Source organism: Bos taurus, chromosome 2 (genome assembly GCF_002263795.3).
Source record: "Bos taurus isolate L1 Dominette 01449 registration number 42190680 breed Hereford chromosome 2, ARS-UCD2.0, whole genome shotgun sequence".
NCBI classification, from domain to species: domain Eukaryota; kingdom Metazoa; phylum Chordata; class Mammalia; order Artiodactyla; family Bovidae; genus Bos; species Bos taurus.
Window position 1 is genome coordinate 18,437,808 of NC_037329.1, and position 18,205 is coordinate 18,456,012.

Sequence of the window (18,205 nt, forward strand, 5' to 3'; positions counted from 1 at the left end):
TGGGAGCGGGACCTGCGCTGCCGCACCGAGGCTCCGCCTCCAGCCCCGCCCGTCCCCGGGAGGAACTCAAGCAGTGAGGAGAGGGGAGGAGGTAGCGGCGTCGGCGTTGCATCCCTCCTCTCGGGCACCAGCCCACCGGGGAAGCGAGGACGTCGCTCTGCACTGCTCTTGCTCCCGCAAAGCTGTCCCTTCTCGCCATGTCTCAGAGCAGGCATCGCGCCGCGGCTCCGCCGATGGAGCGCGAGGACAGCGGAACCTTCAGGTCAGTTTCTGAGCGGTCGGGACCGAGCCGGGCAGGGCCCGGAGTGGTGGGCAGCAGGGGGCGGGGGAGCCGGCTATCCAGCAGCATTCTGGGTAAAGCCCCTTCCCGGCGCTCGCGTCCTAGCGGCAGCAAGAAGGCGGGCGGGCGGACCAGCGAGCGCTCCACCCCGTCCTCTGGGCCGCCAGCCGGCCGGGGACCCCGCCCCCCCTGCGGCCTCGGGCAGCGCCGGCTGGACGGAGGTGGTGAGCGGCTGCCGCGGAGGGAAAGGGATTTGCAGGCTGGACCTGGGAGGTTGCAGCATCAGCCGTACCTCTCGATTCCCCTGCGAATCCCTCCTACCCGCATTCAAGTTATCTTCTTTAAGACCTCCGCAGCGGGGCCCGGAGACTGGCGCGCCTCGCCAGCTCTAACCCTGTCCGACCAGAGGCTCGGTGCCTCCGGCGTCACCGGTGATGGCTGTTAAAACTAGTCTCTGCTTGCTTCTGCTTCCCTCCCCGCTTTGACATGCAGCGCACAGCTTTTTCTGATTTTTGCAGTTTGGGGAAGATGATTACAGCTAAGCCAGGAAAAACACCAATTCAGGTATTACACGAATACGGCATGAAGACCAAGAACATCCCGGTTTATGAATGTGAAAGATCCGATGTGCAAATACACGTGCCCACTTTCACCTTCAGAGTAACCGTTGGTGACATAACCTGCACAGGTCTGTATTAACCCCATGACCATGTGGGCTGGTGGTCCAGACTTGGGTATTGCTTCTCAGTTCGGAAAAAGTGCCCTTTTTGCCAGAGACGTCAGTGAGGAGCAGTCTCTTGAAACTGATGCCTTTCTCAGGTTATTTGGATTTTGCAACTTTCTGATTCTCTCCCTAATTTTCTCTTCCCTAGATATTAAGAGAAGCTCAGGAACATACCCTAAGATCCTCCTAAAGTTCTTCCAAGAATTAGGGAGAAGCAGGAAAGGTTCTTGGAGCAGCCATAGCTGAATCAGAAGGTGCTGTCAGATTCCATAGGTTATAGCAGATGCCAGGAGGCACGACCCCAGAATTTTCTGACCTGCTCCCCTCTTTGTACGGACTCGTTTGGCACTCTGGATCCACAGTACCACACTTGGTCCTGTATCCAAGCAAAATGAGGAAGGCGGAAGGCTCAACTACACCGTATTGCAGAGTAGCTTCTAGTTCCTGACACTATACAGATATTTTAATAAGATGTTATCGCCTTTATTATATATGAGGAAATAGGTCCAGAGAGATTATAAGAAACATGCCCAAGGTCACATGGCAGCGAAGTTTCAAAATTCAGATTATGGTCACTGAGCTTCAGCAAATGATAACTGAAGTAGCCCATTTGTAAATGTAGACATTTTACTTCTTATGTATCTATTTAATTGCAAACATGAAATATTGAATACTAAATTTAATTTGGAAGAATGCCAAGAAAGAAATTCAGTAAGAAGGCTGAAGTTCCACCATCTGGTAGCCTGAAGGCATCATTTGTGTCCACGAAAATCTGGAGTCCGCTATTTTCATTGAAGTCCCTTTAAGAAAATTTTGAAGCTTTTTTGTCTATGTGGGGCAGGTGGATTGTAGTTAGATTCTAGCTGGAAGTTTCTCATATGAATGACAGACTCAACATTGCACTACTGCTTTAGCTGGTCTGTCTTTAAGTATTCAGTGAAAATTCAAGAAAAAGTAGCATTTTCCCCCTCTCAGTGTGTTTTATGTGAAAGATTAACAACCTGTGGCAACTGCTTAGTCCCCCTCCTCTTCTCAGGCTGGCCTGTCTTTCTATGCAAGCTTATCTACCTCCATGGTTTCAGATACTATCTAATGGCTAATAATTCTGAAATCTCTGTCTTTAGCCCAGGCGCAGTTACAAAACAATGCATCAGCCTGAATTTGCTAGACATTTTTGCTTGGATGACCCAAAGACACCTCCATCTCTCATTGTCCCAGACTGAATCCATCTTCTCTCTCAAATCCATTTCCCCTGCATTCCCCAGTTCAGTATAGGCACCACCATCATTGATTTGCTCACAGTGGAGATTGGAGTTTCACCTTCTGGATTCCTTCTCTTCCCTCTTTGTGCTGTCCATTATGCCACCAGATCCTACTTCTAAATATCTCTTGAATCTGTCTGCTTCTCTCCTCTTCCTGTTGCTATTGTCTGAGCCACTTGGAATATAGCTGCAGTCTTGTAGCTGCTCTTTTAGCTTCTGTCTTGTGGTATCCATTTTCCACACAAAAAAACAGAGTATTTTTTCTGGCATTCAAATCTGTTCATTTGAAGTATTAAAACTCTTATAATCCATTCAGTGGTGTTTCCATCACCCTCTGGATGAATACAAATTTCTTAACATGACTGACAACCTTACTTCACAAAGTGTGGTCAACAGCAGCCTTGCTATCACCCAGGCACACCTACTCTTAGTATGTGTTCTAAGAAAATTCCCAGGCAAGTCCTAAAGTTAGAGAAGCACAGTTGAGGAGACTGTTCTTTGAACTCTCCTTCTGCCCTTCAGCTCTCTGACCTTTTATCTCGAAGGTCCCTCCTTCAAGCTCGTACTGTCCCAGCAACTTGGGGCTTGAGAACACGTGCTCTGTGTTGCATCTGAGCCTTCACAGTGGCTCTTTCTCTGCCTCCAGTGCTCTTCCTGTCCCCCAGCTCTGCTTACCTCACTGACTTACTGGTCTTTCAGATCCTGGTTTAGTTATCTCCTCCTTCATGAAACCTTTCTGAGTCCTTAGTAAGTAGGGGAGCTACCCCTTCTGTAGGCTACCCAACAACCTGCACTGAGGCCGACTGATGCTTCATATTTCAGACATCGTTCTTATAGACAAAATCTCACACATGAGGCTGTATGCTCTTTAAGGACAGGGACTCTGCTTAGTTCTCTACTACAGTTAGCTCTTGAACAACACAGTTTGAATTGCACAGGTCCACTTAGATGTCAATCTTTTTCAGTAGTAAGTACTATAAGACCACACAATCCACAGTTTGTTGAATCTACAGATACCGAGGAAGCTAGAGATGGAGGAACCACAGATATGGACGGCTGACTGTAAATTATGCATGAATTTTCAGTGCAGAGGGTCGGTGCCCCTAATTCCCATATATTTCAGTGCAAAGCTCAGTGCTCCTAATGCCCACATTTTTCAAAGGAATACAGTATCCATAATACCTATGTGAATGGATAAATGAGTGTGGTTTCTGTGTTCTCTGATGCTTGAGAACCACACCTGACATTTGTTCCATGTGCCTTTTCTTTACTCTGCATCAGAGGAAATGAATATTGCCTTTCTGACACAACTTTGGACAGGTTCTCAACACCTACTTTGAACTCAGAAGGAAAAAGACTGAATTTATAATTTACTTGTGTGGTTGCTTACTGATATTAGGCGTCAGTCTCAGTGATTATTAGTCAGGCCTGGTCTCTTCTACCCGCTTAGCTACTCATGTAAGGGATACAGATTGTATGAAAGACACGTAACAATGTAATCTCTCACATTCCCTATATACACCTTCCCCTGCTGTATCCAACAGGTAGCCAGTGACTGCTTAGCCAAGCAGAGAGGTTTCATCCAGTATAGGAGGGGCTGTTAGAGTAAAATGTGTACATTTTGCTGTTCAATAATGTTGCTCTAAGTGCCTCTTTTAAAGAAAATTTCTTCCTGTAGAAGAATTTCCTCTCTAGGAATAATGGAAGTAAGTTGCCTTTCATTAGCATACATAGTGACAGTCTACTGTATTATCATTTTATGTAATAAACATGTACAAAGTAAACATAATAAAGATTTTTATATAAGTATACTTAGAATTAAATACTTAGCACTTTTAAAATCAAAGGGATTTTTAATATATTAATTTTTATGATATTTTATTTCAATGTATAACTGTATGCAGTGTATGTTTTTATTACCCAGTGTGTATACCTAGTGTGTATATATAATACATGTAGTGACTTTGTTTTGTACTATGCAAACCTCTATGCAAGCCTCACATTTTTTCAGCATGTAAAGAGTTGTTTTTGTTGTTTTTTTTTTAACCTTAATTCAGGTGAAGGTACAAGTAAGAAGCTGGCGAAACATAGAGCTGCAGAGGCTGCCATAAACATTTTGAAAGCCAATGCAAGTATTTGGTGAGCTAAATTTCTTTGTATTCTGCAGCTCAAAAATATCATGGCTGAGGTAAGATTAAAAGTTTGAACGTGCTCACAAAAGCAACAAAGTAAACAGTTGATAGTGTCTAGCTCTATTAATAAAATTCTATCTCCTTGTGAAGACCTGTCATCCCCTAAAGACACTTTATCCGTAAGAAATTAAATCCAGCTTTTATTAGATGACAAAGAAGGAAGTGGCACCCCACTCCAGCATTCTTGCCTGGGAAATCCCACGGACACAGGAGCCTGGTGGGCTACAGTCCAAGGGGTTGCAAGAGTCAGACATGATTTAGCAACTAAACAACAATATTATTAGATGAAGGCTCTCATAAACTAGGTTTTTTTCTTTTTTCCAGAGGAGGTACAGGAGTAGAAAACCAGAGTGCTTCTGACAAATATCTTATTGTATTAAGAGTTTTGTTTCTACACTGAAGAAAACAAAGTGTGAGACAGAAAAATATCAGCTAAAAGTAATCTTTTAGAAATTTGAATTTGTAAGGAGACAAAGAGATTTCCTTCTACTAGAGACCGTATACCAAATATAGGAGGATGCTAAATGGGATGTTTATTCTTGACATATCTTTCCAAAATAAACTTGTTATCACATTATTTGTTTTTGGAGCCAGGCCAAAAACAGTGCTCCAGGAGCACTGGCCCTGGAGCATCTCTTGTATCATTAAGTGGTGTCTTTTGGTTTCTATTGGGCATATCCAAGAGGAGCATGTTTTGCCTTCACATTCTTCACTTTACATGCATTCAAGTATACTTGGGAGTGCATTCTGGTGTGTCTGCTTATAGCTGACAGCAGAGGCCTATGAGAATTTAGGATGGGTTTTTTTGTTTCCCAGTCCTAGAAAAACTTTCTGTTTAGGGATATGTTTAGGTTCTCCTGCAGTGTTCTTCCTGTGTACTTAGTAGTTCTAAACTGTTCAGGTCGTTTAGAACCAACCAGTGAAAGCCTTGGATCTCATAACATGATTTTTGATTCTCTAGGGTCATACATTAAAACTGGTTTATGCTAGTTTTCTGGACATGCCAGATGGCATGGTGGGTTTTAGATTTTCTGCTTGCTTGTGATGGCCATGCCATTTTTATGCAACCCAAAGGTCAACTCAGAGTGTTGCATATATTTCTAGAAATGAACATACAGAGTGTCCTTTCTGCACGCAGGCACTTTGTCTGCAAAAAAAGGCTAATAAACTTTACTATGTATTTGTGCTTCTTGACAGATAAGATGGAAATACTAAGCTATAAATCAGGCCTAAAGTGGCCTGATGGGATAAAGAGACTTTCTCACTTCTCCATCATAATTATTTGGGTAGCTTCAGTGTACAGCATTGTAAATGAATGTTCGTATCTCATCAGCCTATGTAAAGCTTGAAATTCTGGCAGGTAGAAAAGAAACTTAAGTATGGAAGAAATGACTCTAGCTGCCAAGGTGGCAATAATCTTGAAATGCATCTTGTTCCACGTTAGACACCCATCATCCACATAACTAGTAAGCTCACACTACTCAGAAGAGATTGTTCTGTTTTTCCTTAATCACAGTCCCTACATGTTCAAATCAGATTCATGCCAGCCATCAAAAAAAAAAACCACCTGCAATGCAGGAGATGCGGATTTGATCACTGGGTCAGGAAGATCCTCTGCAATAGGGAATGGCAACCCCCTCCAGGATTCTTGCCTGGGAAATCCCACGGACAGAGGAGCCTGACAGGCTACAGTCCATGGGGTTGCAAAGAGTTGGACTCAACTTAGCAACTGAGCACACATGCGTAAACTTTAGGAAGATTATCCTAGCGAAGAGCAGATGGTAGATCAACCCAAGTCTTTCTTCTATAGTTATCTGGATGAAAAAGCTACATTTATGATGTGTATGGTTTACACTGCCGAGCTATAAACATCCTGTTAGTCTTCCCTTTTCATGTGGTTGTAACAGTAGTGTGTTTATTTAAATACATTTTTTATTGAGCATCTGTTTTATATAAAGCACAGCAAAGCTTATGAAGGTAAGTAATACATAGGCCCTACCATCAAGGATTTTACAGTCTGAACAGGAGAGTGGTATGGTGATGGATAGACAAATAGCATGTATTTGTAAGAGTATACAGCTTAATGGTAAAATAATTGCTTAAGAAAGTATCAAACCAAATATTACAATGGTTCAAAGAAGGGAAAAATTATGTCCCATTGGGGTAAAAGAATAGGCTTCTGAGAGAAAGTTGCATTTGAGGTGTACCTTGGCTGAGGTGTACCTTGGCTGAGGTATAGATCAGATTCCCATAGAAGAGGTGGGTGAAAAGGGTATTCCATGTGGAAGGAATGCAAGAGCAAAGGCATGGAGAGCTAAATAGAAAATGCTTATCCTTTGTGTAATAATTTGGGGAAGATTATTTTGTTTTATAACCCTTTATAAAAATGTTCAGCTTTGCAGTTCCTGATCCCTTAATGCCTGACCCTTCCAAGCAACCAAAGAACCAGCTTAATCCTATTGGCTCATTACAGGTAAATGGCACAGTTTTTCCATACTTAACTTTGTGTCTACTGGAAAAAAATGTCATAAATGTTGATTATATCATAAGGGCTAAGAGAAGGAATTAATATTTTAAAGATTAGGTGGTACAACATTTTGTGTTCCAAGTTACAATCATTAGATATTAAAGTGCTAACTTGAAGTTATTTTCATAATTATTTATGTTTTGGATTTTCTTCCATATACAGTATCTGCCTTTGGTTTGTGGAATTCTCATTTGAGATCAACAGGACCTCAGTGCATATGGGTAGAGTGTTTTATATTTTAAGAATATTTCTTGCCACTCTTGTGACAAATCTCTTTCTACTTCTGTTGAGACAGAAGACTATAAAGAACCGAAATTGATTTACCTAACACAGGACAAGGGAAGTCATCCACTTACTTGCTTATTCTACCAAAAAATATATTCAGCTTTGAATTTCTATGTGAGAATATCCTTCTTGCAGATTATCCATGTGCTCTGCTGGACAACTCCCCTCCCTGTTATCCAGCCAGTCATTTGGTCTCTTTCCTGCTCCATGAGTTTTTCTGTAGTTTTCGTCCCCGTCTTTCCTCAGTCTCATCCAGTGCGTGTGTTTGCTCTCTGCTTCTCACCTGCTCTTGATCGAATGCAGTCAGTTAGGCAGCCATGGGTATAGAAGGTTAGTTAGGAAGAGACTCTGGGGACTGATGGCCATGAGACCAGTAATGTCCTCTCCCATGTTCCCAAAGAGGGTGAGAGGAGCTTATCCTTCTGCCTGACCTCTTTGATAACCAGCTCACTATAGCTTAACGGAAGAGCACCATTCACAGCAGGAAACTGCTTCAGTTTTGGTGTCGTGGGCTTATAAGATGTAAAATGCAGGAATATCTGGGGGGGATAGAGGACCTTATCTTAAATACTGCAGAATATCATTGTTCTCTGCAAACATATAAATATAAATGGGATCAAAACCATGAGAGAATATCATTAATGTGATTGAGCCATTGCATAGTAAAAATTACTACTAAAGGCTCATCTCGATTTTCTAGGAATTGGCTATTCATCATGGCTGGAGACTGCCTGAATATACCCTTTCCCAGGAGGGAGGACCTGCTCATAAGAGAGAATACACTACAATTTGCAGGCTTGAGTCATTCATGGAAACTGGTATTTGTTTCTTTCTACTCTGATACAGTTGAAGACCTTTGAAATATTTTGAGAGGATGAAAAAATTTCTGCTGTGATTTTGTCTCAAATACTCCTTTGGGGGAAAAAAAATTGACACACTACTAGTCTACTGTCTCTAACTTTCTGCTGTTGAGTTAATTAATAAGTATAAATAGTTGGCTTAAGAATACTTCTTAATTTGATTTTTTTTAAAAAGTCATGGGTTGGTAATGGAAATACAGATAAATAATTGACTCTTTAAACAGTCTTCATTGATATAATAGGGACTTAAACATCATTTTGGAGAAAAAAGCAGTAGTAAATCTCTTGGAGCTTCAGTAGCTGTTCCAGAAGATGGAAGGACTAGGAGAAGATTACATTTAAAAACAAGATAATCGATAAGAGGCTGCTGCTGGTGCTAAGTGTCTTCAGTCATATCCAACTCTGTGTGACCCCATAGACGGCAGCCTACCAGGCTCCTGTGTCCCTGGGATTCTCCAGGCAAGAATCCTGGAGTGGGTTGCCATTTCCTTCTCCAATGCATGCATGCATGCTAAGTCGCTTCAGTCGTGTCCAACTCTGGTGCGACCCCCCCGCCCCAGGCTCCTCTGTCCACGAAATTCTCTAGGCAAGAATACTGGAATGGGTTGCCATTTCCTTCTCCAAAGAGGCTGATAGTGAAATAAAAATAAAGTAGAAATTAACCTTTTGTCTTATAGCAACTTTGATGTTGTAAAGGCCACAAATTACGAGGAAAAAAGTCACTTAATAAAGTACTCCTAAGGATTTCTATTTTAATTTCTTGAGCAGTTTTTATCATTTTAAAAGTGGCTTGAAATGAAATTTTAAGTTGCTTAGATATTAGTCTGAAGTACTAAGAAGCTGTTTGCCCCCCAAGAGGTAGTGTGGGTCAGTGCAGGAAGCCCTGAGCCAGAAGCAGAAACCTCACCTCTGTTCTTGATGCAGTCCTTGATTTGCAAGGTTAGGCAAATTGCTTAATCTCCATGCCTAGGCCTGAGTTTTTAAATCTCTAAACATGGAAATAGATTATATTTATGGTATCTTTCAACTCCAGCCTCTCCTATGCCCTTCTTATTCATGTTGAAGAAATTCCACATAGTTATCAGTGTGCAGGAGATTATAAGCCAGGAGTAGAGGTTGAAAGATGGGAGATGTAATTCAAATCTGCCTTGGTAAATTTGAATATTTCATCAGAATTAAACCAAATACGGTTCATTAAAGCTAGACATAGGGAGATACATCTGTTGAAGAAAAACAGAAAGTTTAACTATTAAAGATAAACTGCTAAAGAAATGCCTTCAAAAATGTAACAATTAATAATTGCATGAAGCAGAACAAGTAAAGATGTCAGGTCAGTAAAAGAATCGTATATAAAAACCATGAGATAGTTCTCTGATCAAACATAGTACTTTAAATATTTGGTCATTCTCTATGGACACTAATTTATTTTCTAAGCTACTGCACTTTTTTTTTCTTTATTTAGGAAAGGGGGCATCAAAGAAACAAGCCAAGAGAAATGCTGCTGAGAAATTTCTTGCAAAATTCAGTAATATTTCTCCAGAGAACCACATTTCTTTGGTGAGTAATGATCAGAGGTCTGTCATGTTAATGTGATTAAACATGTGTTGCTGTCAGAACAACATGTGATTGTAGATTTCATTTTGTATAGGTATACTACAGAGTCATGGTTTTTCAAAAATCTCTCAACTGTTGAGTAATACACTACCCCAGTTTTTAGCTGCTTGCTATATGTGAGCCAGAATCACAGGGGTGGCCAAGAAAGAGAGCTTGGGAAGCACAGTCAAATTCAGAATAATATGATGGTTTCTAAAGATGGTAGGTCAGTAGTGCTGTTTTTGCCTTCAGATTGACATTTCACTCCCATCGCTTGATGTCCATTCATTTATCCACTCAGCAAACATTTAGGAAAGTGATAATATTTGCCCAGATTTATGCCAGAATCATGATTGCCGGGAGAAATATCAATAACCTCAGATATGCAGATGACACCACCCTTATGGCAGAAAGTGAAAAGGAACTAAAAAGCCTCTTGATGAAAGTGAAAGAAGAGTGAAAAAGTTGGCTTAAAACTCAACATTCAGAAAACGAAGATCATGGCATCCGGTCCCATCACTTCATGGGAAATAGATGGGGAAACAGTGTCAGACTTTGTTTTTTTGGGCTCCAAAATCACTGCAGATGGTGACTGCAGCCATGAAATTAAAAGATGCTTACTCCTTGGAAGGAAAGTTATGACCAACCTAGATAGCATATTGAAAAGCAGAGACATTACTTTGCCAACAAAGGTCTGTCTTGTCAAGGCTATGGTTTTTCCAGTGGTCATGTATGGATGTAAGAGTTGGACTGTGAAGAAGGCTGAGTGCCGAAGAATTGATGCTTTTGAACTGTGGTGTTGGAGAAGACTCTTGAGAGTCCCTTGGACTGCAAGGAGATCCAACCAGTCCATTCTAAAGGAGATCAGCCCTGGGATTTCTTTGGAAGGAATGATGCTAAAGCTGAAACTCCAGTACTTTGACCACCTCATGTGAAGAGTTGACTCATTGGAAAAGACTCTGATGCTGGAAGGGATTGGAGGCAGGAGGAAGAGGGGATGACAGAGGATGAGATGGCTGGATGGCATCACCAACTCTATGGATGTGAGTTTGTGTGAACTCCGGGAGATGGTGATGGACAGGGAGGCCTGGCGTGCTGCGATTCATGGGGTCGCAAAGAGTCGGACACGACTGAGCGACTGAACTGAACTGAACTAAACTGATGGCCAGATACTGGCATATAGTGAATAAGATAGTCTCTGGCCCTAAGGAGTTTGCAGCCAGCCTACTGAGAAAGAAAAGAACCCTACAGACTAGGCCTTACAAGGGCTTCTTGGGAACATAGATGAAGAATCCAACCAAGATAGGGTTTCAGGAAGACTTGACTGGAGAAAGTCATATCTGAGCTGAGACCTATAGGATGACAGCAGTGAAAAGAATTCCAGAGAGAAGGAGGACCATGTACAAAGGCCAGGAGTGAAACATTTTATGTTATCCAGAGTAATTGTGGATGGCTGGAGCATTGAATTTGGTGGGAGGGAGTCTCAAACAGTGAGGCAGAAAAGGTAAAGGGGTTGAATCTTGCAGGAAGTACTGTGTTCAGGAGATTGAACTTTATCCTGAAGGTAGCATAAAGTCATTAAATAAATTTAATATAGGAAGGAGAGAATCTAATTTATACATTAGAAGGGAATGACTGGCTGCATTATGGTGGATGAATGAATATTAGAGTCATAGAAACCTGCTATAATGCTGTTACAGAAGAGCAGATGAGACATGATGGTGACCTAGACAAAGGTAGTAGCAATTGAAATGGTCAATTTAAAACTTACTTAGAAAACTGAAGTGAATGGGGGCATAATAACTGGATGTAGAGAATAGGGAAAAAGGAAGAAGTAAACAGTTTTAGCTTGGCAGCTACCTAGATGGTGGTACCATTCAGTGATATGGGGAACACAGAAGGTGAGTAGGGTCTAAGTGGGGAGCAGATAATGAGTTAAATGTGAGATATATTGAATTTGAAGTGTTTGTGGAGTAGCTAAGTGAAGAAATTGAGTAGGCAACTGGGCATTCAGATAGAGAGCATAAGAGATTGGGCTACACAAAATGTAGGTAGGTATGTATGATGGTCCATTATCTGAGAATAGGATGTTAGGTATGAAATGAGAAGTGAAGACTATAGGAGTGTCCTAAGCTTATGATTTATAAAAAGGGCTTGTTCTAGGAAGAAACAACTATATCTAGGTAAGTAATATAATTTTGGTTTCACTTTTTTAATAGAAAAAATATAAAACATTGCATTCATTTCTTTTAAGACTGGATCAGAGATGACACCACAGTCACAAAACAGTTAGGTTGCTGGTGAGTTCTGTTAAATCTTCAAGGAAGAGATAATCTTCAGTGCTGTTTAAACTCTTCCAGGCAATATATATAATGTGAGAGAAATTTCTATATAAATTCATTTAGGAACGCAGGGGTGTTTCAACATTGGTAAATCTATTGCTATAATGAATTACATTAACAGGTCGAAGAAGGAAAACATAATCCTCTCAGTAGATGCCAAAAAAATATTGGGTAGTCACTACTGATAAATGCTTCAGAAATACCCCTATTGTAATTTAAAATATGGATCAGGTGTTCGATCCCTGGTCGGGGAACTAGGTCTCTCGTATGCCGCGACTAAGATCCTGCATGCCACTACAAAATTGAGGATCCTAGGTGCTGCAACTAAGACCTGGCACAGATAAATAAATATTTTTTAAAAATTAAATATATACCTCAGAAAAAAAAATCAAAATCTTGGGTACATGTTTATATGTTATATCCATTCCCATTAATTTCAGAAATAAGGCAAGGATGCCCACTGATACCATTTTTTTAAACCTTGTTCTAGAAGTATCAACCAACGTAACCAGAGAAGAGAAAACAATAAGAGGTTGGAAATAAGAGGAGATAAAAATGATCGTTAACTACAAATAATATAATTGTATCCCTATAAAGCCCTAGAGAAAAACTACTAGAAATAATAAGAGAATTCATCAAGGTAACTGACCAAAAGTTAATACACAAGATCAATAGCTTTCTCATTTCTGTTACAAAGGTAACCACCAGAATAATTAAAAATAAAAAGTTGATATTGCTTCTGGAAAGGGGACTAAAGGTAGGTGTGGGGATTGTTGCTTTTATAATTCTGTATTACTTGATTTTTTGTTGTCTGTGTATTATTTTGAATAACAAAATTTATTAAGCTTGATAACATTGAAATTTGTATTGGAATAGAGGATAAGTATAAATGCCAATCCATATATAGGAAGATAGTACGTGACATTGTTCAAGGGTCAGCTGTATTTGCAGATTTGTTTATCATGCTCTCAGATATGTTATATGTATTAACAAGAACGTTATGCTATATAAAAGTATTTTGAAATACTTCCAGTATTTCATTGCACATTCTTTTTTCTTTAATATTGTGTTGTTTGATAAATGCGTGAGCTTATTAGTGCTGCCTAGTTTAAATTGGAAAGTTAACCAAATGGTATTCATTTAAATATGCTTTATAAAGTGCTGATTGCTTAATTAATACTCATAGTAGCATTGGAACCCAAACTAAGAGTCTTAATGTTAATCTCTGTTTTTCAGACAAATATGGTAGGGCATTCTTTAGGTTGTACGTGGCATTCCTTAAGGAATTCTCCTGGTGAAAAGATCAACTTACTGAAAAGAAGCCTCCTCAGTATTCCAAATACAGATTACATCCAGCTGCTTAGTGAAATTGCAAAGGAACAAGGTTTTAATATAACATATTTGGATATAGGTATGATTTTTTTTTCCCTTTGGCTTGTCCCCAAACTTGTTGTTTCTTTTCAAAATATGTTTGACAAACAAAACGTCTATTATAATAGAGGATTCTGACTATATACAGTTACCAGAGTGGTAATATATATCACTGATGTATCCCATTCTTATAAATAATAAAAATAGAGATAATATCTGTACAGTTGTAATAATAACAATAGTGAAGATTTATAGAGTTAGTGTGTGCCAGGCACCTTTCTAGAGACATTACATATTTCAAGTCACAGAATCCTCAAACTAATCCTGTGAAGAACATTCTATTATCTTCAGTTCAGTCACTCAGTCATGTCTGACTCTTGGCGACCCCATGGACTGCAGCATGCCAGGCTTCCCTGTCCATCACCCACTCCCGGAGCTTGCTCAAACTCATGTCCATCAAATCGGTGATGCCTTCCAACCATCTCATCCTCTGTCATCTGCTTCTCCTCCTGCCTTCAATCTTGCCCAGAATCAGGGTCTTTTCAAAAGAGTCAGTTCTTCGCATCAGGTGGCCAAAGTATTGGAGTTTCAGCTTCAGCATCAGTCTTTCCAATGAATATTCAGGATGGATTTCCTTTAGGATTGACTGGTTGGATCTCCTTGCCATCCAGGGGACTCTCAAGAGTCTTCTACAACACCACAGTTCAAAAGTATCAATTCTTCGGCCTTCAGCTTTCTTTATAGTCCAACTCTCACATCCATACATGACTACTGGAAAAACCATAGCTTTGACTAGACAGACCTTTGTTGGCAAAGTAATGTCTCTGCTTCTTAATATGGTGTCTAGGTTGGTCATCGGAGAAGGCAATGGCACCCCACTCCAGTACTTTTGCCTGGAAAATCCCATGGGCAGAGGAGCCTGGTAGGCTGCAGTCCATGGGGTCGCTAAGAGTCGGACACGATTGAGCGACTTCCCTTTCACTTTTCACTTTCATGCATTGGAGAAGGAAATGGCAACCCACTCCAGTGTTCTTGCCTGGAGAATCCCAGGGACTGGGGAGCCTGGTGGCTGCCATCTGTGGGATCACACAGAGTCGGACACGACTGAAGTGACTTAGCAGCAGCAGCAGGTTGGTCATAACTTTTTTTCCAAGGAGCAAGCATCTTTTATTTCATGGCTGCAGTCATCATCTGCAGTGATTTTGGACCCCCCAAAAAGTAAAGTCTGTCTCTGTTTCCATTGTTTCCCCATCTATTTGCCATGAAGTGATGGGACCAGATGCCATGATCTTGGTTTTCTGAATGTTGAGCTTTAAGCCAACTTTTTCACTCCTCTTTCACTTGCAACAAGAGGCTCTTTAGTTCCTCTTCACTTTCTGCCATAAGGCTGGTGTCGTCTGCATATCTGAGGTTATTGATATTTCTCCCGGCAGTCTTGATTCCAGCTTGTGCTTCATCCAGCCTGGCATTTCGCATAATGTACTCTGCATATAAGTTAAATAAGCAGGGTGACAATATACAGTCTTGACATACTCCTTTCTTGATTTGGAGGTAGTCTGTAGTTCCATGCCCAGTTCTAACTGTTGCTTCTTGACCTGGATACAAATTTCTCAGGAGGCAGGTTAGGTGGTAGTATATTCCTATCTATTTAAGAATCTTCCACAGTTTTTTGTGATACACACAGTCAAAGGCTTTGGCATAGTCAATAAAGCAGAAGTGGATATTTTTCTGGAACTCTCTTGCTTTCTCAATGATCCAACAGATATTAGCAGTTTGATCTCTAGTTCCTCTGGCTTTTCAAAATCCAGCTTGAACATCTGGAATTTCTATTATCTTAGGTATAAGTGAAGAAAGTAAGACAAAGAAAGGTTGAGAAACTTGTCTGAGATGACATAGCTGGTCAGTAGAGCCAGGTTAGAAGAAGAGTCCCTCCCGGTATAATATCTGTTAAACTAGCCCTAATGGACAGCTTGACAAATAAAAAGGTACCCACCTTTCTAAAACAAATACCAAGTCTGTGGCGGCTGGGCCAGACATCTTCTCTCCACTTATCACTGTGTTCCAGTTCTGGTAGATAAATGGGGACAGTTTACAACTTTATCTCATTCCAGCTGTCAACTTCTATATTTTTTCTAGCCCATGATCATTCAGATAGACAAATGTGGACATATTGGAAAGCAAGTCAGCGTGGATTTTCTTTTAATGCAGTGGATAACTGGCTAATTTGTGTGTTCATGTGTGTGTTTGGTATCTTGATTTAACATCAGTATTGTATGTGAGGAATTTGGTATCCCTTAGCCCAGCCTCGGACACAACTGAGCAACTTCACTTTCACTTTTCACTTTCATGCATTGGAGAAGGAAATGGCAACCCACTCCAGTGTTCTTGCCTGGAGAATCCCAGGGACAGGGGAGCCTGGTGGGCTGCCGTCTATGGGGTCACACAGAGTCGGACACGACTGAAGTGACTTAGCAGCAGCAGCCCAGCCCCAGTGACCTGGGGGGAACCTAGCTCATCAGAGCTACTACTACTGAGAAAATATTTAGGGGCTGAAGGAACTTTTGATTTTGTCTGCTACTTCGGGATTGAATAATGAGTCAGGTGCAGTGTCTTAATATACTGGGAATGATGCAGAACCTGAGGATGAATGCAGAAAGATGATCAGGAAAGGTGGTTGATGAAGAGACCATGCATTCAAAAATATTTATGAATTTGGGAAAAGGAAACCTGAGATGATTTTTAGATAATGAATTAATGATGACTTTGAAACGCTTCTTACTAATTTTAAGAACTAAGTGGTTCCTATGAATAGAGACTAGCACCTGATATGTGAAGTAGCAAATAAAAAGGTGCTTGGGGAGAGGGACAGTAACAAAAATTGTTTTTACAAAAAAAAATCTGCTTTCTCTGCATGCGGCCTTAATCATCATGTTTGAATGTGTCATTGCAGAAGAACTGAGTGCCAATGGACAGTACCAGTGTCTTGCTGAACTGTCCACCAGTCCCATTACGGTCTGTCATGGCTCGGGGATCTCCTGCAGCAGTGCGCAGAGTGATGCAGCCCACAATGCTTTGCAGTATTTAAAGATAATAGCAGAAAGAAAGTAAACTTGGAACAACTGAGAAAACCCTTCAGTAGCACCTAAGAAGTTCCCCTTTCACCTCTTCCCAAGGAAAACATGTATTATAATGTTTGAGTTTGTGTGTTGGTTTTAAATCTCTTCATAGATTCCATCAACACTCCAGATTTAATTATCTCCCAGTAGTTGTTACTAAGGTGTTTTTAATGGCATCAACTTTGTACTGGTATATTGTATTTATAAACTTTGTACCATAGGCAGAGTGTAGCACCCATTTTCCAATGCCATGTACATAGAAGGGAAAAACTGCATGTTTGTTGTTGATGATGATGGTGAAATAAAACTGCTAGCAACAGTCTTTACTACTGGTGCTTAACCTCTTTGCACAAGGCTTTGTAAAGGGATTTCAAAGGAAGCCCCTTAGAATTAGTGTTGAGGAATGCACTAACAGGTTTTAATTGAATGCAGTTGTTAAATATCAGAGAATACGATTGGTCTGTGTATTTGAATCCATGTAATAAAGAGCTGTTGTTATAATGGGTTCTGTTCATTTTATTAAAGTACTACTGACTTGACTGTGGCCCTGCTCTTTTCAGCCATTCCTATGAGTAACGCTATAATGTAGACCAAAAAAACAAGCAAAACTTGACAAATATATAATATGTGATGAATCACGTCCATATTTTCTCTAGTCATACACAGTACTGTCTTTTGATATAACCATTCATAGATGAATGCGTAGTTGAAAAAGCATTAGTATTACTAAAACAAAACTTTCCAGTGTGTTCAGTTCAGTTACAAGAATGTTTCAAACAAAACTGAGTCCCTAAAAGGTTAGGAAATGAGTTTCATGAGCCCATTTTAATTTTGCCTCTCATGTTTTCATATATCGCCCAACAACTCAAGTCTGGCATCTGTCAGTACCAGCTGGTAGTGCTACCTCCGTAGATCAGGGAAAACCTCAGAGAGGAAGAGAGCTCTCAGTGATGAAGGTAGCTTTTGATAATCTCAAGTGTTAATCTAGCAGGAAGTACGTAACAAGTGTTTTTCTATCTGGGGGAAAAAAAAAATCCTATCCTGAGTGCAATCCTTTGAGAATAATAAGCTATCTAATAAAGGGAAAGCAGTATGTGTAACTTATTTAAAGCTCTAAAGAGCATTTCACTTCAAATTATAAGCCTTATACATCAGTTAAATCAGTTAAAGGGTTTTAGGCATTTTGGGGGGTGAGGTTACACACAGGAACACACAGACTGGAGACAAAGTTTATCCATACAGCAGAGCTTATGGGTCATTAAGACTGAATTAGCCTTGGGTGGTCATCAATGTTCTGGAATATAGAGAGGGCACAATGAACTCACTCTAGAGATAACTTCAGACTCCTGCGCAGGAAAATGCTCATTGTAGAGAGAACAGGTTGGGGAGAGTTTTCATGAAAGAGTTTTCGTAAGATGAAGAGGATGAGGTGCAACTGGGGAAAGAACAATGTAGTTGAGTTCTAAACAGTCAAATGTATTGATAAAACGAGATCTGTGTAAGTTACCCTGAAGTCATGCCCTTCCTTCTGCTATGATTTCTCTGCTTCTCGCTCTGGAGGAAGCAAGCATTCTTCAAGATAGCATTCAAATGTCACCTCTGTCAGACCGTCCAGTGTTCTAGGGAGTTAGCTGCACCATCCGGTGCTATTAA

General features: G+C 40.5%; 1 protein-coding gene across 1 annotated transcript; it reads left to right on the forward strand.

Annotated features, from left to right (window-relative positions):
• Positions 1 to 87: 87 nt before the first annotated feature.
• On the forward strand, positions 88 to 16,878 carry PRKRA (protein activator of interferon induced protein kinase EIF2AK2). Its single transcript, NM_001045870.1, has 8 exons — positions 88 to 262; positions 799 to 968; positions 4,324 to 4,405; positions 6,853 to 6,931; positions 7,971 to 8,088; positions 9,593 to 9,687; positions 13,302 to 13,476; positions 16,387 to 16,878. The coding sequence occupies exons 1-8, from the start codon at positions 198 to 200 to the stop codon at positions 16,542 to 16,544; spliced, it is 942 nt and encodes a 313-aa protein (NP_001039335.1). The 5' UTR covers positions 88 to 197; the 3' UTR covers positions 16,545 to 16,878.
• The last annotated feature ends 1,327 nt before the right edge of the window (positions 16,879 to 18,205 follow it).

Bases quoted from the DNA above. Each gene is read 5' to 3' on its own strand.
- PRKRA (NM_001045870.1), top strand. From the start codon at position 198: ATGTCTCAGAGCAGGCATCGCGCCGCGGCTCCGCCGATGGAGCGCGAG. The intron at 263-798 runs GTCAGTTTCTGA...TGATTTTTGCAG, and splicing joins GAGGACAGCGGAACCTTCAG to TTTGGGGAAGATGATTACAG. The intron at 9,688-13,301 runs GTGAGTAATGAT...TCTGTTTTTCAG, and splicing joins CAGAGAACCACATTTCTTTG to ACAAATATGGTAGGGCATTC.